This window comes from Oncorhynchus mykiss, chromosome 23 (assembly GCF_057628025.1).
Source record: "Oncorhynchus mykiss isolate SJ-2025 chromosome 23, ASM5762802v1, whole genome shotgun sequence".
NCBI classification, from domain to species: Eukaryota; Metazoa; Chordata; class Actinopteri; order Salmoniformes; family Salmonidae; genus Oncorhynchus; species Oncorhynchus mykiss.
In genome coordinates this window covers 28,431,669-28,451,733 of record NC_143044.1, presented here as the reverse complement: position 1 = coordinate 28,451,733, position 20,065 = coordinate 28,431,669, and the positions used below count along the sequence as shown (strand labels likewise).

At 42.2% G+C, this 20,065-nt stretch overlaps 1 protein-coding gene across 6 annotated transcripts in view; it reads right to left on the bottom strand.

Moving 5' to 3' along the window:
* LOC110502687 (dystonin) overlaps nt 1–20,065 on the bottom strand; it is a 197,974-nt gene that overhangs the window by 26,333 nt on the left and 151,576 nt on the right. For 5 of the 6 annotated variants that reach the window (XM_090217231.1, XM_090217232.1, XM_090217235.1 and 2 more), the window contains 23 exons: nt 19,278–19,439; nt 18,877–19,047; nt 18,373–18,542; nt 16,392–16,551; nt 15,825–16,151; nt 15,526–15,610; nt 15,189–15,430; nt 14,665–14,871; nt 13,855–13,974; nt 13,575–13,682; nt 13,106–13,324; nt 12,686–12,889; nt 11,807–12,038; nt 10,980–11,206; nt 10,526–10,648; nt 10,143–10,244; nt 9,019–9,120; nt 7,230–7,403; nt 6,457–6,612; nt 5,436–5,633; nt 3,994–4,122; nt 3,032–3,202; nt 157–312 (listed from right to left, as the gene is read on the bottom strand). In XM_090217231.1, coding sequence (XP_090073357.1) covers nt 157–312; nt 3,032–3,202; nt 3,994–4,122; nt 5,436–5,633; nt 6,457–6,612; nt 7,230–7,403; nt 9,019–9,120; nt 10,143–10,244; nt 10,526–10,648; nt 10,980–11,206; nt 11,807–12,038; nt 12,686–12,889; nt 13,106–13,324; nt 13,575–13,682; nt 13,855–13,974; nt 14,665–14,871; nt 15,189–15,430; nt 15,526–15,610; nt 15,825–16,151; nt 16,392–16,551; nt 18,373–18,542; nt 18,877–19,047; nt 19,278–19,439 — 3,945 coding nt within the window. The remainder of the gene's footprint in view (nt 1–156; nt 313–3,031; nt 3,203–3,993; nt 4,123–5,435; nt 5,634–6,456; nt 6,613–7,229; nt 7,404–9,018; nt 9,121–10,142; nt 10,245–10,525; nt 10,649–10,979; nt 11,207–11,806; nt 12,039–12,685; nt 12,890–13,105; nt 13,325–13,574; nt 13,683–13,854; nt 13,975–14,664; nt 14,872–15,188; nt 15,431–15,525; nt 15,611–15,824; nt 16,152–16,391; nt 16,552–18,372; nt 18,543–18,876; nt 19,048–19,277; nt 19,440–20,065) is intronic. The other variant, XM_090217236.1, reaches the window with a different exon arrangement.

The window sequence follows — 20,065 nt, the reverse complement described above, 5'->3', positions numbered from 1 at the left end:
TTGTTTGTGCTATTGATATCATTAATACAAATTAAATCAGGATAGGAGGCTGATTAGTTAATAATTAGATAATACTGAACACTGAAATGACAAATCAAAAACCTATCAACATGTAAATCGATGTGTTATGTTAATAGTCTTCACACCGACACATACCTTGTGCTCATCTATCTGGAACATGATGTTTTCCAGGATGAGGGAGGCAGGAGAGGACATAGTGAGAGTCTGTTCAGCTTGGGTCAGCCAGTTGATGAAGTCCTGGAGAGAGTTATGGAACTCTGTGGCCAGAGTCAAGGCCTCCTCCAGTTTCACCTGAAGCACAGAGACAACAAAGCCACCTGAGAAACAGCATTCTTCCTACTGACACAAACATTCACACACGGATGTGCACACACACATATGCAAACTGACAGACAAGTTTGCCTAGCAAATACACACACACAGACACACACACAAAGTATTGTACAACTAACCTTGTGGGGACACACAATTCAGTCCCTTTCAAAATCCTATTTTCCCTAACCCCTAACCCGTACTCTTACTCTAACCTTAACCCAAAAAACCTAACCTTAACCATAACCCTAGCTCCTAATGCTAAAACTAACTCTAGCTCCTAACCCTAACCCTTAATGTAATTCTAACCCTAACACTAATTCTAACCTTAACCCAAAACCCCTTGAAATAGCATTTGACCTCGTGGGGATGAACAAAATGTCACCAGTTGGTCAAATGTTTGTTCTGGTCCTCACAAGAATAGTTAAACACGTCCATACAGACACACACACACACACACACACACACACACACACACACACAAACATTCACCAAAAAACACACACAAGTTGTTTGTTCATTTGTTGCCACAACATTAGGTAATGATTGTAATTGGTTCAAACATGACTGACCTCTGTTTAGGCAGAGGAAGTCAGCATCTCTGGACTAGTTCAAGGAAAGAGGATGAGCTATCAAAACGATGCATCCTCTACAGTTATAAAAATAGCATCAATTAGCCTTTGATTGAATCAAACAGATGTATTCAGTGTGGTCGGTCCAACAGGGAGGATGAGTTTTGCCTTTGCCAGGCAAGCAAAAGAGTACAGCTAATGCTATATCCTCATCACGATAAACAATGGGGTAATAACATTACAGTCATTACAAGCCTAATGGCAAGTAAGTACTGTCTCCGGTATACAGTGATGTCTCTTTCTCCATGTTGGTTAATTTAGCTTTAATTCTGAATGAAGTGTGCTATCTTGACAAGCTAGCAAAATGCTTAGAAACTGCAGTGAGTTAAGTCGTAGAGTATGCATGGCATACCGTACAGTACAGTACACCATAGTTCAGTGGTCACCAACCTTTTCTGAGTCAAGATCACTTTCTGAGTCAAAATGCCGAGATCTAACGCTCTGATTTTTTATTAACGTGACTTAAAAAACGTAAGCCTACGCAACATTAACCAATTAAAAACAGTACTGTAACAATGAGGTTTGTGCAGTAAGCTATAGGCCCAATACATTATCACCACATACTGGCTTTGCTTGAATTTACCTGCCAATGCATTGTTGTTCGGACATTTAAAAAAATTATATTTCAAAATTTGAGGTAGGCTATATGATCACAACGGTAATAGATCCATTGGTGTATTACTTGTGAGGCACAGCTGAGTGAACATACATTTAAATAATTTGCTTTTTATTTTACTGGGCTGATGGTGCCTGCATCTGATGGTCAGTCTCAGCGAAGTAGAGAGCAGCAGACTGAGCGTCCGTCTCTCAACATCCCTCCGCTCTCCCTTTCCTCCACTGACACTGACCAAAAAAGGACACCGTCTTCCAGCTGATGACGAAACTCAAGTCGCACCACATTATTTCTGCCTCATGCACAAATTCATGTTGTTACTCCTACGAACAGAGAAGGTGAAATATTCCTTGATATTAAAAAATACCCAAGCTGCTAATAATAACAACAACGCAAGACTATAGATACACTTTCCTACTCATTCATTACTGCTGCAGTGCTTGTTGTAGTGCTGAGTGGAAATAGGAAGAAAACACATTTTATGTCTTATAAAAGTGTTGAATACAAAGTGTGGACAGTAATGAGTAAGAACTTAAACATGAACTCACTCATAAAAACAGCAGCTATTTTCTGTATTCGTTGACAGTCTCTCTCTAGTCATGGTTTTAAATGTTTTGAAATCTCATAGTATACATTTTTCCATAGCTTTCTGTTATGCCTGCTAAGTTATTGCAGACTCGGTCATCTGAGAAATCTGATTGGCCAGCGGTAGACCTATAGTGCACTTGATTTCCTCTCTAGGCCCACCAGGAAGCCAGAGTTTGTACCTTCAGACACATGAAATGGCAACAGTTTGCCTAACGGTGGGCAGGGCAGCTGAATTGGCTGCACCTGCCACCAACAACTCAAGACTATTTGATTAAGAGACTTGACTGAGTTAGGAACAAACCCACATCCAACCCCAGCATTCCCTTTACGTTTCAACGTTTCAGCTGTTCATTAGAATGTCTCTGAAGATAAGAGGACAGGTCCATGATGACTAATGACTGATTAGTCAGGCACTTCCCAGTAGAGATCTGATCTGCTGGGTGACCACATCCTATGTGCTTGCCAACCTTATCTGCTGTACAGCAGTTATTACCACCTCATGGATTATAGGTTTAAAATGTACAGTAGAGTACAGGGTATGGAAGGGAACAAATGCTGAGCAGTAATGTCCCACAGGGGATATAATAAATCTCAACATTATGAATCATCAGACAAGTTCAGAACACTTGGTCGGGTGTGACCCATTCTAGCCAGGGTTTCCCCTAGATCATTTGTTAGACGGAGCACAATGGCCCCCAAATAACCCCAAACATCCAGGGCTTCTCAAATTAACATTTCCAATTTAAACCAATTTATGCAGGAAGTCTGGGCAGAGCAAGGAATGGTGGCCCATTCTGAAAGGGAACACTTGATTCATCCCATCTTAGCCCAACAACGCTGCTCCATGTCGCTTTACACTCCCTACCTTTCTCTCAGCCACCTTGACCTGTACCGACTCCCTCTTGTCCTGCAGGTTCCTGAGGTCCTGCTCTGTGTTGCTGTCCTGGTCGGAGGGGGTCATGGTGAGCAGCTGCTGACCTTTGTTCATCAGCTGCTGGTAGAGCTCCTCCTTGGCCTCTAATGCAGAACATAACTCCTGCAGGAGACCAAAAACATGAGGGGCTTAGAAAATATGTCTGCTGTTAGTATTAGTGTCCATTATAAATGAGTTGTTTGGCTCCTGGATGCTGATTGGCTGTCAAAGACACACCTAAAGTCATGCCATTTACCTGTGACTGTATTCAACACATAGCACGGCCTCTTGTGCCGTATTGCTTAAATAATAGCACTGACACTACTGTTTTACATGTCAAATTAATGGAATTTGGACAATAAGTCCAGTATACTTTTATTGTTGTCATTCTGCCAGTGTCCATGTCTGCTTTGTTACTGCTTCTTTACCGGTTAATTTTGTAATATAATCCAAATCAAGTCCAAACATGATGAAAGAATGAGAGTACTAAGGACAAACATAGCCAAGCTTTTCCACAAGCAAATTCCAACCTTCAAATCCCAAGTAAGTTCAGAGTCTTATAATATATATTTTTTCTAAACAATCTCCTGTTTTGGTTCCCATAATGCTAAATGGAATTCCCAGAATGGAGCATTCATAGGATAACCCAGACACTCTCACTATCAGAGGAAAGGCAAACAAGAACAAAACAGAAGAGCATGTCCCCTCCCAACATTCTCTGAGCACAGTCAGGGTTTAATCCATTTGTACACTTTCTTTGGGGGCTTTAAAGAGTAGGACACATTATCGTACATTTCACAACATCATTTAATTTTCACACTTCACACTTCAGAAAGAAACTGCAGACAAGGCCTGAGTTGCGCCCTTACAAGCCTGCCATCTGTATGAGGCCTTTTATATGGTTAAATACATACCAGATGGGCGTTAAGCTGCTCGCGGGCCGTGTCTGGTAAGCCTCCCACAGCCTTTGATGCTAACAGCTGACGCTCTGTGTCTTTCAGCCACTGCTGCATGTCTTCCATCTCGCCATGGAAACCTTGGGCCTGCAACACAATACAGCCTGAGTCAGAACAATGGACCTCATAGACGTATTGTGTGGAATTCAAGGGTGGGAAAGGGGAATGTTATGAGAAGTTATTAATTCCTCAGATACATTAATGGCCAAACATGGTTTGGTCTGAGGTTATTTGACAGAATGAACGATGGTGTTTGTGAACAGTTTAATCAATGAACATATTCCATGTTTAATTGCCTGAAACCAGCATGGCTTATTTCCTTCTAATTGTTTTCATTAATTTAATTCCCCATTTGAACCAGATAATGTAACAATGTCTGCACTCAATGTTACAATGTTGTCTACGCACCATGTTTTACATATTCATTGTACAGTGTGTTTGTTTTGGAAATCCACTTTTGTCCGTAAAATGCTTCTGACAGAGCTTTGTAGGTTTACTGTGTACTAAAGGGAAACATTATTGGAAAAAACATTGATTTCATTTTTGGCAACCCTTTCGAAACCCTCTCTAAAAATCAAGAGGGCTTACGTTTCAGAAAGTTTATTTCATACTCTTAAAACATGATTTATTCCTGGCCATAAAACCGTTAGTAATAGTAGAAATTTACTTAATAATAACCCTTTAAAAATGATTCAAATAAAATTACATATTCACTGGTCATTCATATTCCTTACATCACTTCTTTGACACCTTACATCAAAGCATTCCCCAAAATGTCAAAGTTATGAATAAGAGCACCTATAGCTGGGTTAGGAAAGGGGAGGCAGGAGGTGGAGGGCTTACATTATTTCTCTGTACCTCATACTCCCACTACTCTAAAACCTTCTTTATGAATTTGTGAAAAACAACAGTAATACAATCCAGCAGAGAACATCAATCATAGCTTCAGTTTCAGATATGAGTCATTATGGTGCCAGATTCCATATGGCAGCTGGGTATGGTGAAGGGGTGAGGCAGACTGAATATGAATATGAGGTACAGATGTAGGATCTTAATTTGACCTATATTGCCACAGCAAAATAATCCTGCAGCAACATGATTTGAACGTTTAGTCCAAAATGTTGCTTGATTTGTGGTTATATTATTAGCTGGCCAAAAGTAGTCTACATGAAAAGTGCAATACCATGTGTTAGTGTGGGTTTTCAGTGAATTTATGTAAACCACAAAGCTCATCTGAAAATTCTCAGCAACAAAAGAGTAATCATATTAGGATCCTACATACAGTGCGTTATTTCATAGTTTTGATGTCTTCACTATTTTTGTACAATATAGAAAATAGTTCAAATAAAGAAAAACCCTTGAATGAGTAGGTGTCCAAACTTTTGACTTATACTGTATACCTGAAGCAGAGCACCGTCCAGCTGGTGTCTCCTCTGCTCTGTCTTCTCCAGGATGTTCTTCCAGCGCTGGGTGAGGTTCTCCAGTTTGCTCTGCAGTCCAGAGGCTTCCTCTCCAGAGGTGGACTCCACCAGGTCAGTACCAGCCTTATTGACCACCTCCACCGTGGTCTTATGGGCCAGCACATCGTTCTGGAGGACCTGGACACATCACAGTACAGGGATGGTTAAACACTAGGCCAGTGAGATCAATTAAATAAACAAGGCCCAAAGATCAGATAGCACTAAACTGGACAAAAAAAATGCTAAAAAGAGTGATAGTGTCTACTCCATATTAATGCCGTGTTCACGTCATGTCGGAAACTCTGAAATATCCGACTTGCTTACTCCTTGTAGATGGATCATACCTGAGTTTCCCACTTGGGAAGTATCAGAATCAACCAATAGGAAGCTCTATGCAAATAACTTACGTTCATTTTAATTCAGAGGTCCCGAGTTTCGGACATATCTGACTGTCTATTTATTCTAATGGTTAAGTTCAAATATGGTATAATCTGCTAAACTCTTATGGGACATATGTTTAGTAATGGAAAGGAAAAGACTAGATAAATCTGCTGCATGGTGGATTAAATTCCTGCATGGTGGTCCTCAACCAGACTGGTCAGACCCACATAACTTACATTTTCCACTGTCTGTGGATGATGGCTCAAAATACACACAGCCATTAAGGTGTCAGATAGATTATAAATTATAGGGGCTTTTGGAGGGAAGTGAAATAGATCAAATGCATTTGAAAGACTGTGGTCTGGGCAGATTTGTATATGCTTATAATGCATGTTGTACAGTGTCGTGTATGCAGACTGTGTAGGGTTGAACTTTGATGTTTGTTGTTGTGGTTAATCCAAAGGGTTATGGGGGTCAAGAGGTCATGAAAGGGTCACGTCAAGCTGCTCTGCAGTTATTGTAGTTGCATGAAAAAATACTGAAATAGCACTTTATACGAACAAGGGGAGATATGTCTTACGTGGTGCTTGGCGAGCTCGATCTCAATGGCTTTGGGGTCTCCTGCAGCCTTCCTCTGCTCATTAAGCAGCTCTTCCGTGTTGCTCATCCAGGCCAGAAGCTCATCCAGCGCATGCTGGAACTGCCCCAGAGCCAACAGTGCTCCCTCTAGTTTGTGCTGCACACAATCAGGACAAACAAGTTCATACAAGAGTCACATGAAAACCCTCCTCATGTGAATTGACCCATAATCAGTCTCCTTTCATGGGAATGAGAGGGAAAGGGGCCTTTTCCAGTTAGAGAAACAGTACACTGTTCATTGTCTTTAAAAGGTTCTGATTAAGCAATAAAGCCAGAGGGAGTGTGGTATATGGCCAATATACCACGTCTAAGTGCTGTTCTTAGGCACGACACAACTCCCGAGGTGCCTTATTGCTATCATAAACTGGTTACCAAAGTAATTATAAAGTAAAAATAAATATTTTGTCATACCTGTGGTATACGGTCTGATATACCACGGGTGTCAGCCAATCAGCATTCAGGGCTCTAACCACCCAATTTCTATTTATACAACGAGTGGGTCTAATCCTGGACGCTAATTGGTTAAAACCGCATTCCAGCCGGTGTCTATACAAAATAGGACAAATGTCTTAAGTATAGCACACACTCTAGAAATAGTATTGAATCATCCTTATAAGGTTCTGCAATTTTCAATCACCCCCCTTCCCTCACCCTACTATAGTAAACCTCCAGCCCCTGTCTGACCCACCTATCTGACCCACCTGTCTGACCCACCTGTCTGTTGATGATATTTTCATCCAGGTTGTCCCAGAGCATTTTGAGCTCGGTCATGGGCTCTTGGATGGCACAGCGGTCGTACTCCTCCGTCACCTTCTTCAGCAGTAGGCCCGCCTGGTGGTTCAGACGCTCCATCTCGATCTGCAGCTGATACGCCTCACCTTTGAACTCCTGAAACACCACACCACACAAGGGATTGTCAAGGGAACCTACAGGGCTATTATCTGGAAAAAACAAAACATCTGACCCTTCCAGCCTCTCACAGTGAGGTAGTGCTCATTGATAATGTATGCTCCCCACTGTTTTCTGCTCCCAATATGTTATATTTTAATATACACTGAACAAAAATATAAACGCAACATGTAAAGTGTTGGTCCCATGTTTCATGAGCTGAAAAATCCCCAAAATGTTCCATACGCACGCACAAAAAGCTTATTTCGCAAAAATGTGTGCACAAATTTGTTTACATCCCTGTTAGTGAGCATTTCTCCTTTGCCAAGATAATCCATACACCTGACAGGTGTGGCATATCAAGAAGCTGATTAAACAGCATGATCATTACACAGCTGCACCTTGTGCTGGGGACAATAAAAGGCCACTTTAAAATGTGCAGTTTTGTCCCACAACACAATGCCACAGATAACTCAAGTTTCGAGGGAGCGTGCAATTGGCATGCTGATTGCAGGAATGTCCACCAGAGCTGTTGCCAGAGAATATAATGTTCATTTCTCTACCATAAGCTACCTCCAAAATTGTTTTAGAGAATTTGGCAGTACGTCCATCTGGCCTCACAACCATAGACCACGTGTAACCACGCCAACCCAGGACCTCCACATCTGGCTTCTTCACCTACCTGATCGTTTGAGGGGGGTGCTGAGGATCATTTCTGTCTGTAATAAAGCCCTTTTGTGGGGAAAAGCTAATTCCAATTGGCTGGGCCTGGCTCCCCAGTGGGTGGGCCCGTGCCCTCCAAGGCCCATCCCTGCCCAGTCATGTGAAATCCATTGATTAGGGCCTAATTTATTTATTTGAATTGACTGATTTCCTTATGAACTGTAACTCAGTAAAATCTCAGTAAAATCTTTTTTTTGCTGCATGTTGCGTTTATATTTTTGTTCAGTATAACTACCATTGATACAGGTCAAAGGCTTTATTAAAATATCACTTACTGGGAGCATGGGGATCACAGGTTGGTGGCACCTTAATTAATTGGGGAGGACGGGCACGTGGTAATAGCTAGTGCGGACTAGGTGGAATGGTATCAAATACTTCAAACACATGGTTTCCATGTGTTTAATTCCATTTGCGCCTTTCCAGCCATTATTATGACCCTTAGTCCCCTCAACAGCCTCCACTGATGGGAATAGCAAACATTGAGCGACATTACTTTTTTCTATTTGTTCAGCTCCTGTACAAATGTGGATGTGCCTAAAACCACCTCCATTAACTATTCCTTTTGAGAGACACGATAGCTTTGTCTTGTTGTAGATCAAAGGACAGAATTGCTATTCCATTGCTCTCTGGAGTATTAATGACACTCCTGCAGTGTTCCTACACTGTCGTTCAATAAGGGCAGGGCATGAACTGAACATTCACAGCATAAAAACAGATGTTGTTTGCTCTGTAATGTTGACATGGAATAAATCAACACAATAACTTGGGGGCGAGCAATTCAAAGTTCTTCATGATGTTTCGATCAGATACATGTGGAAATAGATCAATGGTTTGGTCTAAGATTGCTCATACATCTAGCTAATGCATTCTATATAATACAGGAACACAATACCTTGAGTTCTTCAATCTGCTGCTTGACAGTGTCTAGGTCTGTACCCACAGGTGACATAGAATCCAGTTTGTGCTCCACAATATCCACCCAGTCAAACATACCCTGTAGATAGAGGGAGTGGGCACCATTGTCACTGGGAGAATACAATGCTAGCTTGAAAAACAGCTCAGATTTCACATTCATTATCATTAATATTTCACTTAAACAACCAATTATTGTCATGGAAAACCAACACTGTCAATGAAAAAGAGTTATTAGCACATGGCGAAATAGAGGTGGACCTTAACTTAGTCACTCAAGTCTAGGATGGTTGTGAATGGGTAGTACATTTATAACCAACAGACTAGATCTAAGCCTTATTAAACCACTTCATTCAATTAGACACATACTCCACTACAAACAATCACAACCCATATAAAGAAAACAACAACTTACAAACAATATAAAGAAAACACATAAATGAATGATGCCCAAAATATAGCAACACTGCCTGTTACATGACAATTTACTTTGATCTATCTGTGCCTCGTAAATTGCTCAAAGTCATTGTAAACTCTGTCCCTTGATTCTGTCTGAGAGGTGTGAACGACGATGCTAAGTGGCAACATTAGACGGCAAACACTGATTAACAATAACACAATAACATTTCTTGATGATTAGGTCCATTGATAGGGCCTTTGAATAACACAAAACCACTGACACTTCAACCAACATTAAGTAAGACGTGAACATGTCTTGAGTAATGGGGCGGACTTTCTCTTTCCTAGGAGTACTGACTTGCCTAGTTAAATAAAGGTCAAATAAAAAATGAATAAAAGGAGGCACAGTGAAACTTCTTAATTCATTGAGTAATGAAACCTCAAACTGCTCAGAAGTTTCGCATTACATACTAACAATGGTATTCATCTCCTAAGAGTCCAAACCGCTAGCTGCTTAGTGTTAGTCAGTGTATTCAATGACAGCAAGGCAGTGTTCAGTAGGCAAGGAACGGGAGATAACGTTTTATCTGATCTTGAGCAATAAGATTTTAATTTCTGTTGCAAAACATTTTCCCATTGTGTTCCCTACTGAACAGGTCCTGGTGTATGACAAAGCGTAGCAGCTAAATCATAACAGTAACGTACCTGCAGGCCATCCTGGAACTGTACAGCAGCCTGCATGGCCTCATCCAGTCTGTCCACTCTCTCCTTCCATGACTTGTTCAGAGTCTCCCATGCCGAGTTCACCTGGGGAAAACAACAACAACAACAAAGGTCAGGGAATAGGATCCATGCACAGCTGTTGGATACAAATACGACTCTATATACAAATACAAATAAAGAAATCATGATCAAATTAGATATATGGTTTCCCAGCATTACATATATCCTCATGTAAGTCAATAACAAGTACAATGACAAGTACAAGTACTAAGGTATCTGTCATTTAGTTTGCATTTTTTTGAGTCCTTGAGCAAAGTCAATTGTTTCTTCTTATTTAAAGGTGATGTTCTGATGTCCTTGATTACCTCATCAATACTCTTCTTTATGACTGGCTTATCTGGTTCGCCACAGGCAGCCATAAGCTCCGCCCCCAAGTTCCGCACCACATCAAGCTCCTCCTGAAGCCCGTCAATCTCCTCCTTGAAGCTCTGGGAGAAAAAACAACAGTCCCGAAAAGTAGATTAACCTACTATCACATCAAACTGCATATAGATTACATTGGTAATGGTATCTTGTTTAAGCTGCTCCAGTGGTTACATGTTACATAAATGTAAGGAACTGTATTTAACATAGCAAGACAAAAATAAATTGTACACTTTAATGCTCCTAATTCAAATCAAATCAAATGTATTTATAAAGCCCTTCTTAAATTAGCTGATGTCACAAAGTGCTGTACAGAAACCCTGCCTAAAACCCCAAACAGCAAGCAATGCAGTTGAAGAAGCACCTTAAAGTGAACATGTTTTGATGCTCTTTTACCTCCAGAGATTCCTGCTGCTGTTTCACCACAGAGGGGTCGACTCCAGGCTCCTCCAGCTCCCTCAGCAGGTCCTGGGTGTCCTTGATTGTAACGATGAGGGCACAGTGGTCACACCAGAACTTGTCTGCCAGGTCCATTACATCCAACAGTTTGGCCTCCCTCTCCTCCATCAGGGCATGGATCTCATTCCAGGTGAACACCATCTGGTCCAGCTTGTCTTGCACAGCTTGGAAACACAGATAAGTAATAGTCTTATTTATTTAGGTCTTCTAACCGTTCTGTACAGGGGCGCAACTTTGGTTTTAGGAGTGGGGGGGACATAATTATTATTATTATTTTGTTTTATTATCCACTCGGATAAACACTCCAAACAGCCTACCCGACCGCTCGGAGGCGTTTGCATGGTCCTAAAGAAAACCGTTGCCTTGTTTTGCATCACATTCCAATTATAAAATTGGGGGGAGGGTGGACAAAAATGCAATTTCAGGATGTGGGAGGACATGTCCCCATCCCTAGTGAAAGTTGCGCCCCTGGCACTGTAATATGGTGTGGTGTCTGGCAGTTCGAGACTAGGTCTTCAGCCAACTCATTTATTTGGCTAGAGAGAGAACTTCAGCTGCTTTTGATTGGCAGCTGATGTAGCGGCCAAGCTAGCCATCCAAACCATACACTTCAACAACAGCTGAAGAGAGTAAACAATGGGTTGACCTGTAGTAGTGTGTGGCTATAGTCATGTGCTGTACAGTCTTCCCAAACATCTCCAAAACTAGCAGTGCTAACAAGCATTTTCCACAATGATAGGTACAGGGGAAACAATAGATGTTACCTTTAGCAGATATGTCCTTGTCAGCTCCCGCGGAGCGAGCGATCATCTCCTCTCCACGCTGCTTGAGCGTGTCGTAGGAAGGCTGCAGTTTCTCCAGGTCCACGGACACAGCCTTGTTCTCTGTGATCTGCTCCCTGATCTTCTCCACCTCCACAGAAATGGAGGGAGGCTGACGCAGGCGCTCAGCAATCCGCTCCAGGGACTCCAGCATGGGCTCTATCTTGTCATGGAACTAGGGGGAGAGGGGAACATGGTCAAACTGGCTGTGTGGGTCTAAACATTCTACATATAATTATCAAATTAAGTACTTAAGTATTTATCCAAAGCACTTTTATTTAGTGAAATAATAAGGGTTAAGAGACTCAATCAATTAGCCACTAGAACAAGCAATCTACTACATCAATGCTCATTACATGCTCCTGGAAGGACTTCCAAACAACTAACCCTCATTTATTTTCAAAGTCAAAATCAATCAACCTAGAACAACAGGGCCATTGTCTACTTTAATATAGAGATGCAACCCTGTTGAACCCAACTGACTCTGCAGGTGAAATCCATTCTCTCTGAACCAGACGTGCCCTGCTGCTACCATTGGTATTTTTGTCCTGTTTTCAAAGGAAGGATATGAATAATGTTTCCTTTCCCTCTAAGGACTTTTATAATTCCATTTCAGCTTCAGATTTCATTAGAGCGATGTCATTATTTTGGCAGGTCATCAAACAATCCCATCGCAAAAACTTTTAAAAACATCCTTTTATCCCCAACATAAGCCATCTTAAGACCAATGTCAAACTCACATACTTGTGCGTCCATAGAGATTTTTACCTGTATAAACAAAGGATATATACAAACTAAATAAAATAAGTGAAAGTATCTTACCTGTGTGGATTTGGAGATGGCCTCATCCAATGTGGCAGCCCTCTGTTTGACATCAGCCTTGAGCTGGGCGTACAGCAGGTCTGTGGCTGTGTACTTCTCCCTGATGGGGATCCCCTCCACAGGACTCAGCTCTAGAAGCTGGGGACCAGTCTTGTTCATCTTGTCGATGTGGGGCTTGTGCTCTGCAATCAGCTCTCGCATTTGCTGTGGTGGATATATGACATTGTCAGTTAGAGAAACACAAAAACAATGTGTTAGGATTTTCCCTAAAGCTTTATAACACTCTAATGATCCTTTGTTTATTTCCTTCAGTGGTGTTAAGATGATCTTAGTGTGAAACTCACCCCTGATTTCACAAACAATATTAGAAAATCCATTGGCACAGAGACAACTATCTAATAGACTTTAAGTTGGGCTCACCCTGAGCTCCTCCTGTTGCTGTCGGAGAGCTTCGTACTCAATGGCCAGGAGTGGGAGCTGGCTGAAGCTGGTGCGGGTCTCCTGGAGCCAGGGCCACAGCTCCTCGTAAGTCTCCCAGAACTGGCTGGCCAGAGACTGGGCTTGCTCCAGCTGCAGGCAGCGCTCCGAGTTCAGCTGACTTACCACACCGTACTTCTCCAGGAGGGCTTGAATCTTGACCTGCAAAAAACAGAACATAAAAGAACTTGATGTTGATGTATGCTTCTTAGAAAAAAAAGCAAGGCAGCTGCACATGCTGGTGCAATTCATTTATCATTTAGACGGCAAGCTGCCTTCCTCAGGGTTTCTGACAGAAATCTCTATCAAAGGCCCATATGCTACGTTCATGGATGCACAAGGTTACTCTGGAGGTATTCTACCAACAACAGATGGAAGTTAGGACTTCATTCCATTCTAGGATTTTTTTTACCTTCAAGGCTTGCTTTTCATCCTCATCCTTGCTGTTCATGATAGCCTGGCCTGTTTTCACAATGTCATCCACAGCATCCTTGTGTCTCATGATGTCCATGGAGAAGCCCTGGTCAATCAGAGGAGGATGTTTGAATGGTAACTTACACACAGTGAACACACAGCTGCAGCACACATCATTGTTTCCTGGACTTGTTTGTTTGCACGGTGGTGGTGGCGGCTAATGTCTCTACAGACATATATAGAGATACACAGTACAGGTACATGACAGACAGACTGACCTTCTGGGCCTGGAGCTGTGCTGTGGTCTGGTCCTGTTCCAGCCTGATCTCCCCCAATGACAACATCTTCCTCTCTGCTTCAGTAAGCCAGGCCAGCAAATTGTCAGCTGCTTGTTCAAACTGCACAGAAAACATCCCATCATGAATGGTACAATAGGCCTAATTAAAGGTATATTGAGCAATATGATGTCATTATACACAGCGGGGCAACTTCCTGTTCCCAATGTGGGTATGCCTCAAGGGGGAGCATAAATTGTGAAGAACTAATACAGGCAGTCCTGGTAGATTTACATTTTATTGTTGTTCATGCCTGTAAGCAGGAAGTTCCCCTGCTGAATATAATAATGAAATGTTGCTTTATTTTATCTTAAAATATATAAAAATAAATAAAATAATATCTGTTTTTGGGACGTAAAATCCAGTCATGAGTTTGACAATTCATTGACGACCATGCAACATTATACCCTACTTTCTTAGGTGTCTGCACTACAATACAATTTTTAATGAGCAAATAATAAGATGCAAATGTAATCATCCTCTATAACAGTTCCCAGTGTATAATGAACAATAATGACAGAAAACAAAGCTCCCTAGAGGCCAAAAAAAGGCTAAACAAGGGTGGATTTAGTGCTGAAAGCAGATGGGATTAAGACTATAATAGCCCCAATCACCCAGAACAGAAATTAGCATTCTGGTCAGCGGTTCCCTTTGTTGTTAAACTCATTTGAATGGCTGTGTTCCCATTTAGTATGTTATGTCTGTTCCTCGGTTTACAGTGGCCTACTGTAATGACTGGTTGTTTTACTATACCTGTTGTGATTTCAGTATGGCGGCGTTGATCTGCTCCACATGCTGTGTGATGGTGTCACTCGCGGCCTTGTATCGGTCGTTGTCCTCTGTCACCAGCTTGTCCAGGCCCTCCCGGGCCCTCCATGGGACCAGCTCCAGCAGAGAGCTGCTCACCTCGTTCAGTTTGTCCACCTGGGGCTTGTGATCCATGGCTTCTTTCAGCAATGCCTGGGTAACACAAAGGGCCATACAGTGAGCAGTGAGCACCAATCTATCTCTCCATGCACTGTGTTTAAAAGTTATGTAATATGGCTGTCGTAATTCTATCCTGATGTTACAGAATATTCCAAGTAATACCTTTTTGCTTGGAATACCATAATACCAAATGACAGATTAAAACTAACAGAGGTCATATGGCAAGTCCACATATCTGACATGCCCTTAACTACAAAAAAACCAAGCAATACATATACAGAAACCTAATAACTTAGTGTTATTAACTGCTTCCCCCGACAAAGTGTCAAACAAAACAGGCCTATCATTACCTTCTGCCTGTCTTGTGCCTGGATGAGCTGCTCTCCTACAGGCTCCTGAGCAGCGAAGGCGGTGAGCTCAGCCTCGACATTCTCCAGCCAGGAGCTGAGGTCTTCGTGGATGTGCTGAAGCTTGGAGGCCAGGGTCAGGGCCTGGTCCAGGGTCTTAGACACGTTACCACTCATGGAGTTGATCTCAGCGTATCTCGTCTTTATCCCGTCCAACTTGCCTTGGATGACAACCACCTCATCGCCTACAGAAGTAAAAAGAAGATACATTAATTCAGATGAATCATTCTGAAGTGTTTTCATTCAAATTATAGGTGTAGTATCCAACATATCGTCTCACCTGTTGTTTGTTTCAGCAGCTCCAATCCATTGGAAATGGCTTGATCAACATTCTGCTTTCTCAACTCAATGTCTTCATGTAGGGCCTGGACAAGACACAAAACATTAGCAACAACTCATCTGACTTAAACAGCATTGGGAACCAAGAAATAATTAGATTTTTTTCACACAAACTAAACTTAACACGAAACTGAAAGTAACAAAGTAGTTAGATGTAACTTAAAATTACTTAGAAACGATGTAAAGAGATAAAGGATGAATTAATGTTAGGCCTGAGGAGGAGTGTGATGGTAGTAGTACCAGTTGTTCTGCACACTGCTTTTCAAGAACGTCCGTCTTGTAGTCTTTGACGGACACTTCGCTCAGCGTAGTGTGCACTTCGTTGAGCCAGTTCATGAGGGCCACCTCGTCCTCTCCAAAGAGCTGGGCATTGGCCAGAGCCTGCTGCAGCATCTCAGCCTTCCTCCTACAGCGCTCCTGCAGCTCTATGTAACTGGCTTGGGTGGAGTCCAGCTTAGACTGCACCAGCTCCTTATCGTCCACTGAGCTAACCGGCTTGAGCATCTGACCCAGGCTGATGGACTGAACCAGGTCTTTACTGTGACCCATTATCTCCTCCTCTAAGGCCTGACCACATCACCACCACACATGGAACACACACCAGGGGGATGAACAAAAAACACACACACAAACACAGTTGGGGGGGGGGGGGGGGATGAATACTGAACCAATAAGAAACTTAAAATTACAAACATCAACTGAATGCAAATGCTGATAAAACAGGGCAACACAACAAATCATGAGAAACCGAAAACAAAGGATGGGCGACTGAAGTAACATCAATGCCTGAAACATGAAGTATCTTACCTTGTGCTGGGAGATTTGCACTTCCAGCTTGGTAGTCTGTGTGCCGATGGGTTCAGATTTGGCCAAGCGTTTCTCTGTGGCAGAGAGCCACTCAGACAGAGGCTCCAGTGTCTCATGGAACTGCTGAGCCACAACTAGAATGCTCTTCAGCTGTTTGTGCCTACATTACCCAGCATGCCAAGAGAGAACAGAAGAGGGCCAGATGAATAATGAGACAGGTTTACTCCCTCAACTAAAGTCTGGCCTGGATGCCAAGATACTGGGTGCCAAGATAATTGTCTCCTCAAAGACCTCTGGCGCCCAGTCTCCAGATAACACAATTGAATAATTATACCTAACAATTGTCACTTACGGATGGCGGGGGAGGGTCAATTAATTCTGTCTTTAGGGAACTTATCCAGAACGCAACACCTCATTTGGCTGTATAGTCCAACCCTTTACATGAACCCTTTACACGTGGTAGAATTGGACTATATTGATAGGTTTAAATTAAAATGTTTCTTCCAGAAGAAATATGAAAGACATATGCATAAGCATGGTAGCGATTGAAAGGGAAGAGTTTGGAAATGATGGGGAAACGATTAGACTAAAGGTGAGGACACAACAGTTCATCTGACACAATACTGAATCCAAACATTACACTGTTGATTTTATGTGCATTTTACATTTACTGTACCTTTCGCAGCATTAGTTGATAACAAAATCAGAAAATACCCTGGATACATTTAGTAACATGATAGGAATATTCCTGGAAAATGTGGGGTAGGTGCAACATAAGACAAAAAAATACTTGGGTTTGAGTGAGAGGACTAGCTGGTGTCTTCAAGTGGACATGAACCTCTCCAAAGTGTGCACAGTTCCTAAGTCATTTCAATGAACTTTTATGACTCAAAGAAGAGTCTTCACCTATAAGGCCTGCTTCCCCCCATCACACAATTACTGTTGTTGTTTACGCAATCCAAAAACAGCCCATTATAAATTGCAATCGGGGTCAGGTGGGCATAATTTGAAAGTTTGTTCTATTGACAACATGACTAGCTAAGCTATAAAATATGATCTTACAGCGTACGGCTTTCACGGGGCAATTCAGAGAAACAAATTGTAATTTTGGTGCGCATAGAAAGGACTCATGCGTGCATTCAGGTTTGTGACTCCACTGCAAACTTTCTTCAGAATAGGCAATTCAGAACTACCCAGGGTATGACGTCATGTCCTGTAACTGTACTTCAAACATTGTACTCATAAACAGTGACACTGTACTGTATATGACATGAGTTTTATGAAATGGAAATGCGAAGTGCACATTTGGACTCACAGGTGTTTGGCTTGTATGACGTCAAAGCTGTATTTATTATATTCGTCAACGTCTCATCTTTCAAAACACATCGAGTCCTCTTAATTTACATTTCCCTCACTCAGAAGACAAAAAATGTGCAGAAGTTGCCCAATTAGCGGGAGGGATGGGAGCAACTTCTTGTCGCGTGCTGTGCTTAAGTTCTAAATGTGTGTCAGTCAGAACCCACACAGCGCTGTGAAGCGCAGAGCCTGAGCTCTGACGTCATTAATAGCAAGGTTTCCCAAACTTGGTCCTGGGTCCCCTCCCTGGGTACACATTTTGGTTTTTGCCCGAGCACTACACAGCTGCTTCAAATAATGAAAGCTTGATGAGGAGTTGGTAATTTGAATCAGCTGTGTGGTGTTAGGAGGGCCAGGACCAAGTTTGGGAAACCCTGATTATAGCACGTTACTGTACAGCCACTGCGTTCCAATTTAGGTGCTTATCAGTGCCCACATCTGCCATTTTCAACCTGTATACAGGTACGAGTGTCAAGGGCTACGACTGAGGAAAGGGATGGCATTTCTGTAGCAAAAATCCAATCAGCACATTTTCCACAATGAATCAGAACTATAATATTCATTTCATTTGCAAACACTTTTCTTACATACATCTCTCAGGGAAGTGTTGGTTGTGCAGACAGACCTGTTCTCAGCCTTCTTCAGCAAAGCGTCCCACCTCTGCCCCAGGCACTCAATCTCCTTCCCCACCTTCTCCTTTTCCACAAACTCTGCTCCCAGGTCCACAACCTTCCCTCCTTCCTTCTTAATCAGCTCCACCGTAGGCCTACGGTCATCGAGCAGCCTCTGGAGGAGCTGTCCAGGACAAATAAAGGTGAAGAAGTTATGAGGTTCAACATGCGCCGAGCACAATTATTGCTTACAGTGCATTATAGGGAAATGATCCACGCTCTAGAATGACCTTCAAGCCAATCAGAAAGGAGTATTCAACAATGCCATGGTATTATAAAGCTTAATTCAACAGAATCTTTAGGATAGCCCCAAATAATGCTCCACAATGGACGCCAATAAAAATGATAAATGGCTGAATCAGTAAAGCCTACATGGACTCTCTGAATAGGTTTTAATGTAGGTGTAAATTAGCAGCTACTAATGTTGTAAGTGTGTAATCAGTTCACTTTTTGCTTACTATCTGCTCCTGGATTTGTGCCTTGACGACTTTGAACTCAGCAGAGGGAGGTTTCTGATTGGACACCAGCTCCTCCGTGTCTGTCAGCCAGCTGAGCAGGGACTCCAGAGCATCCTGGAACCTCCCACAATGCAATAGGGCCTCGTGCAGCTGCGCTGACCGCTCAGCAATCTATGGAAGACCATTTAAATGTAGGCATCACATGTATTACGATATAGGCGGTAAGTATTATGGCCAAGTAAAACTCAGTCTAAGTAACTAATTATAGCTATAAAAACATTAAGCAAGAACCACATGGAGTATTATTCATCAAACGTGTCTAAAGTTTGACCTCTTTCACCTATGTAAAAAGCAATAAGGCTAGAGTGTGAAGTAGATTAATAACCCAGAGACAGGCTAACCTTTTTGTTGAGTGTGTTCCATCGAGTGTTGCCATCCTCCAGGTCATGTTCAAGGCCCTTGGTGCTGGTACCTTTGGCGGCGTTCTGGATCAGGCCCTGGCCCAGCCAGTTGATGTCTTGCAACTGGGTCTGTAGTGGATCAACCTCCTCTTTCTGGAATACCTGTGGCCAGAGATAATACAATACATTGTGTATTATCAGACGCAGAACAACTTAGACCGGATGAGAGATAATTATTTCTCTCAATAAGACAGATGATGTCAGAGGTTCATAAGTGCAAGACTTCAATAAAGACAAAACAAGAGATGTTTGATGTTGCTTTTAAAGAAATATTCCTACCCTACGTTTTAAGAGAGCTCTCGGGAATGAGACGTTGCTTTCATTGTGTTATCCAAGGGTGTTATCCAAATTGGACTGAATAAAGTCCTTGATTCATGCCATACTTTTACATTTTCAAATGTGTATTAAGAAAGATAAGACATTCCGATTGTTTACACAAATCCAGCCATTGGCAAGATATTTAAAACATGTCAGATATCTGTTTGCCCTCCTGATAAACACGTGTCAGTTCATTGACATGTATTGGTTATTTGTGAGCCATGCATTACCCATAAAACAAAACAAAGAGAGTCAAAATGGATTATCAGCTATGCAGTTTGACTGTCTACAATTAACAATAATGTTTCAAAAATGCAGCTGAGCATTACAACATGTTTCGCCAGTCCCTGAAGAGTGATTGTATAGACAGGCTGCTGGCCTAGGCCACAGAGCTGGCATAACAACAACCT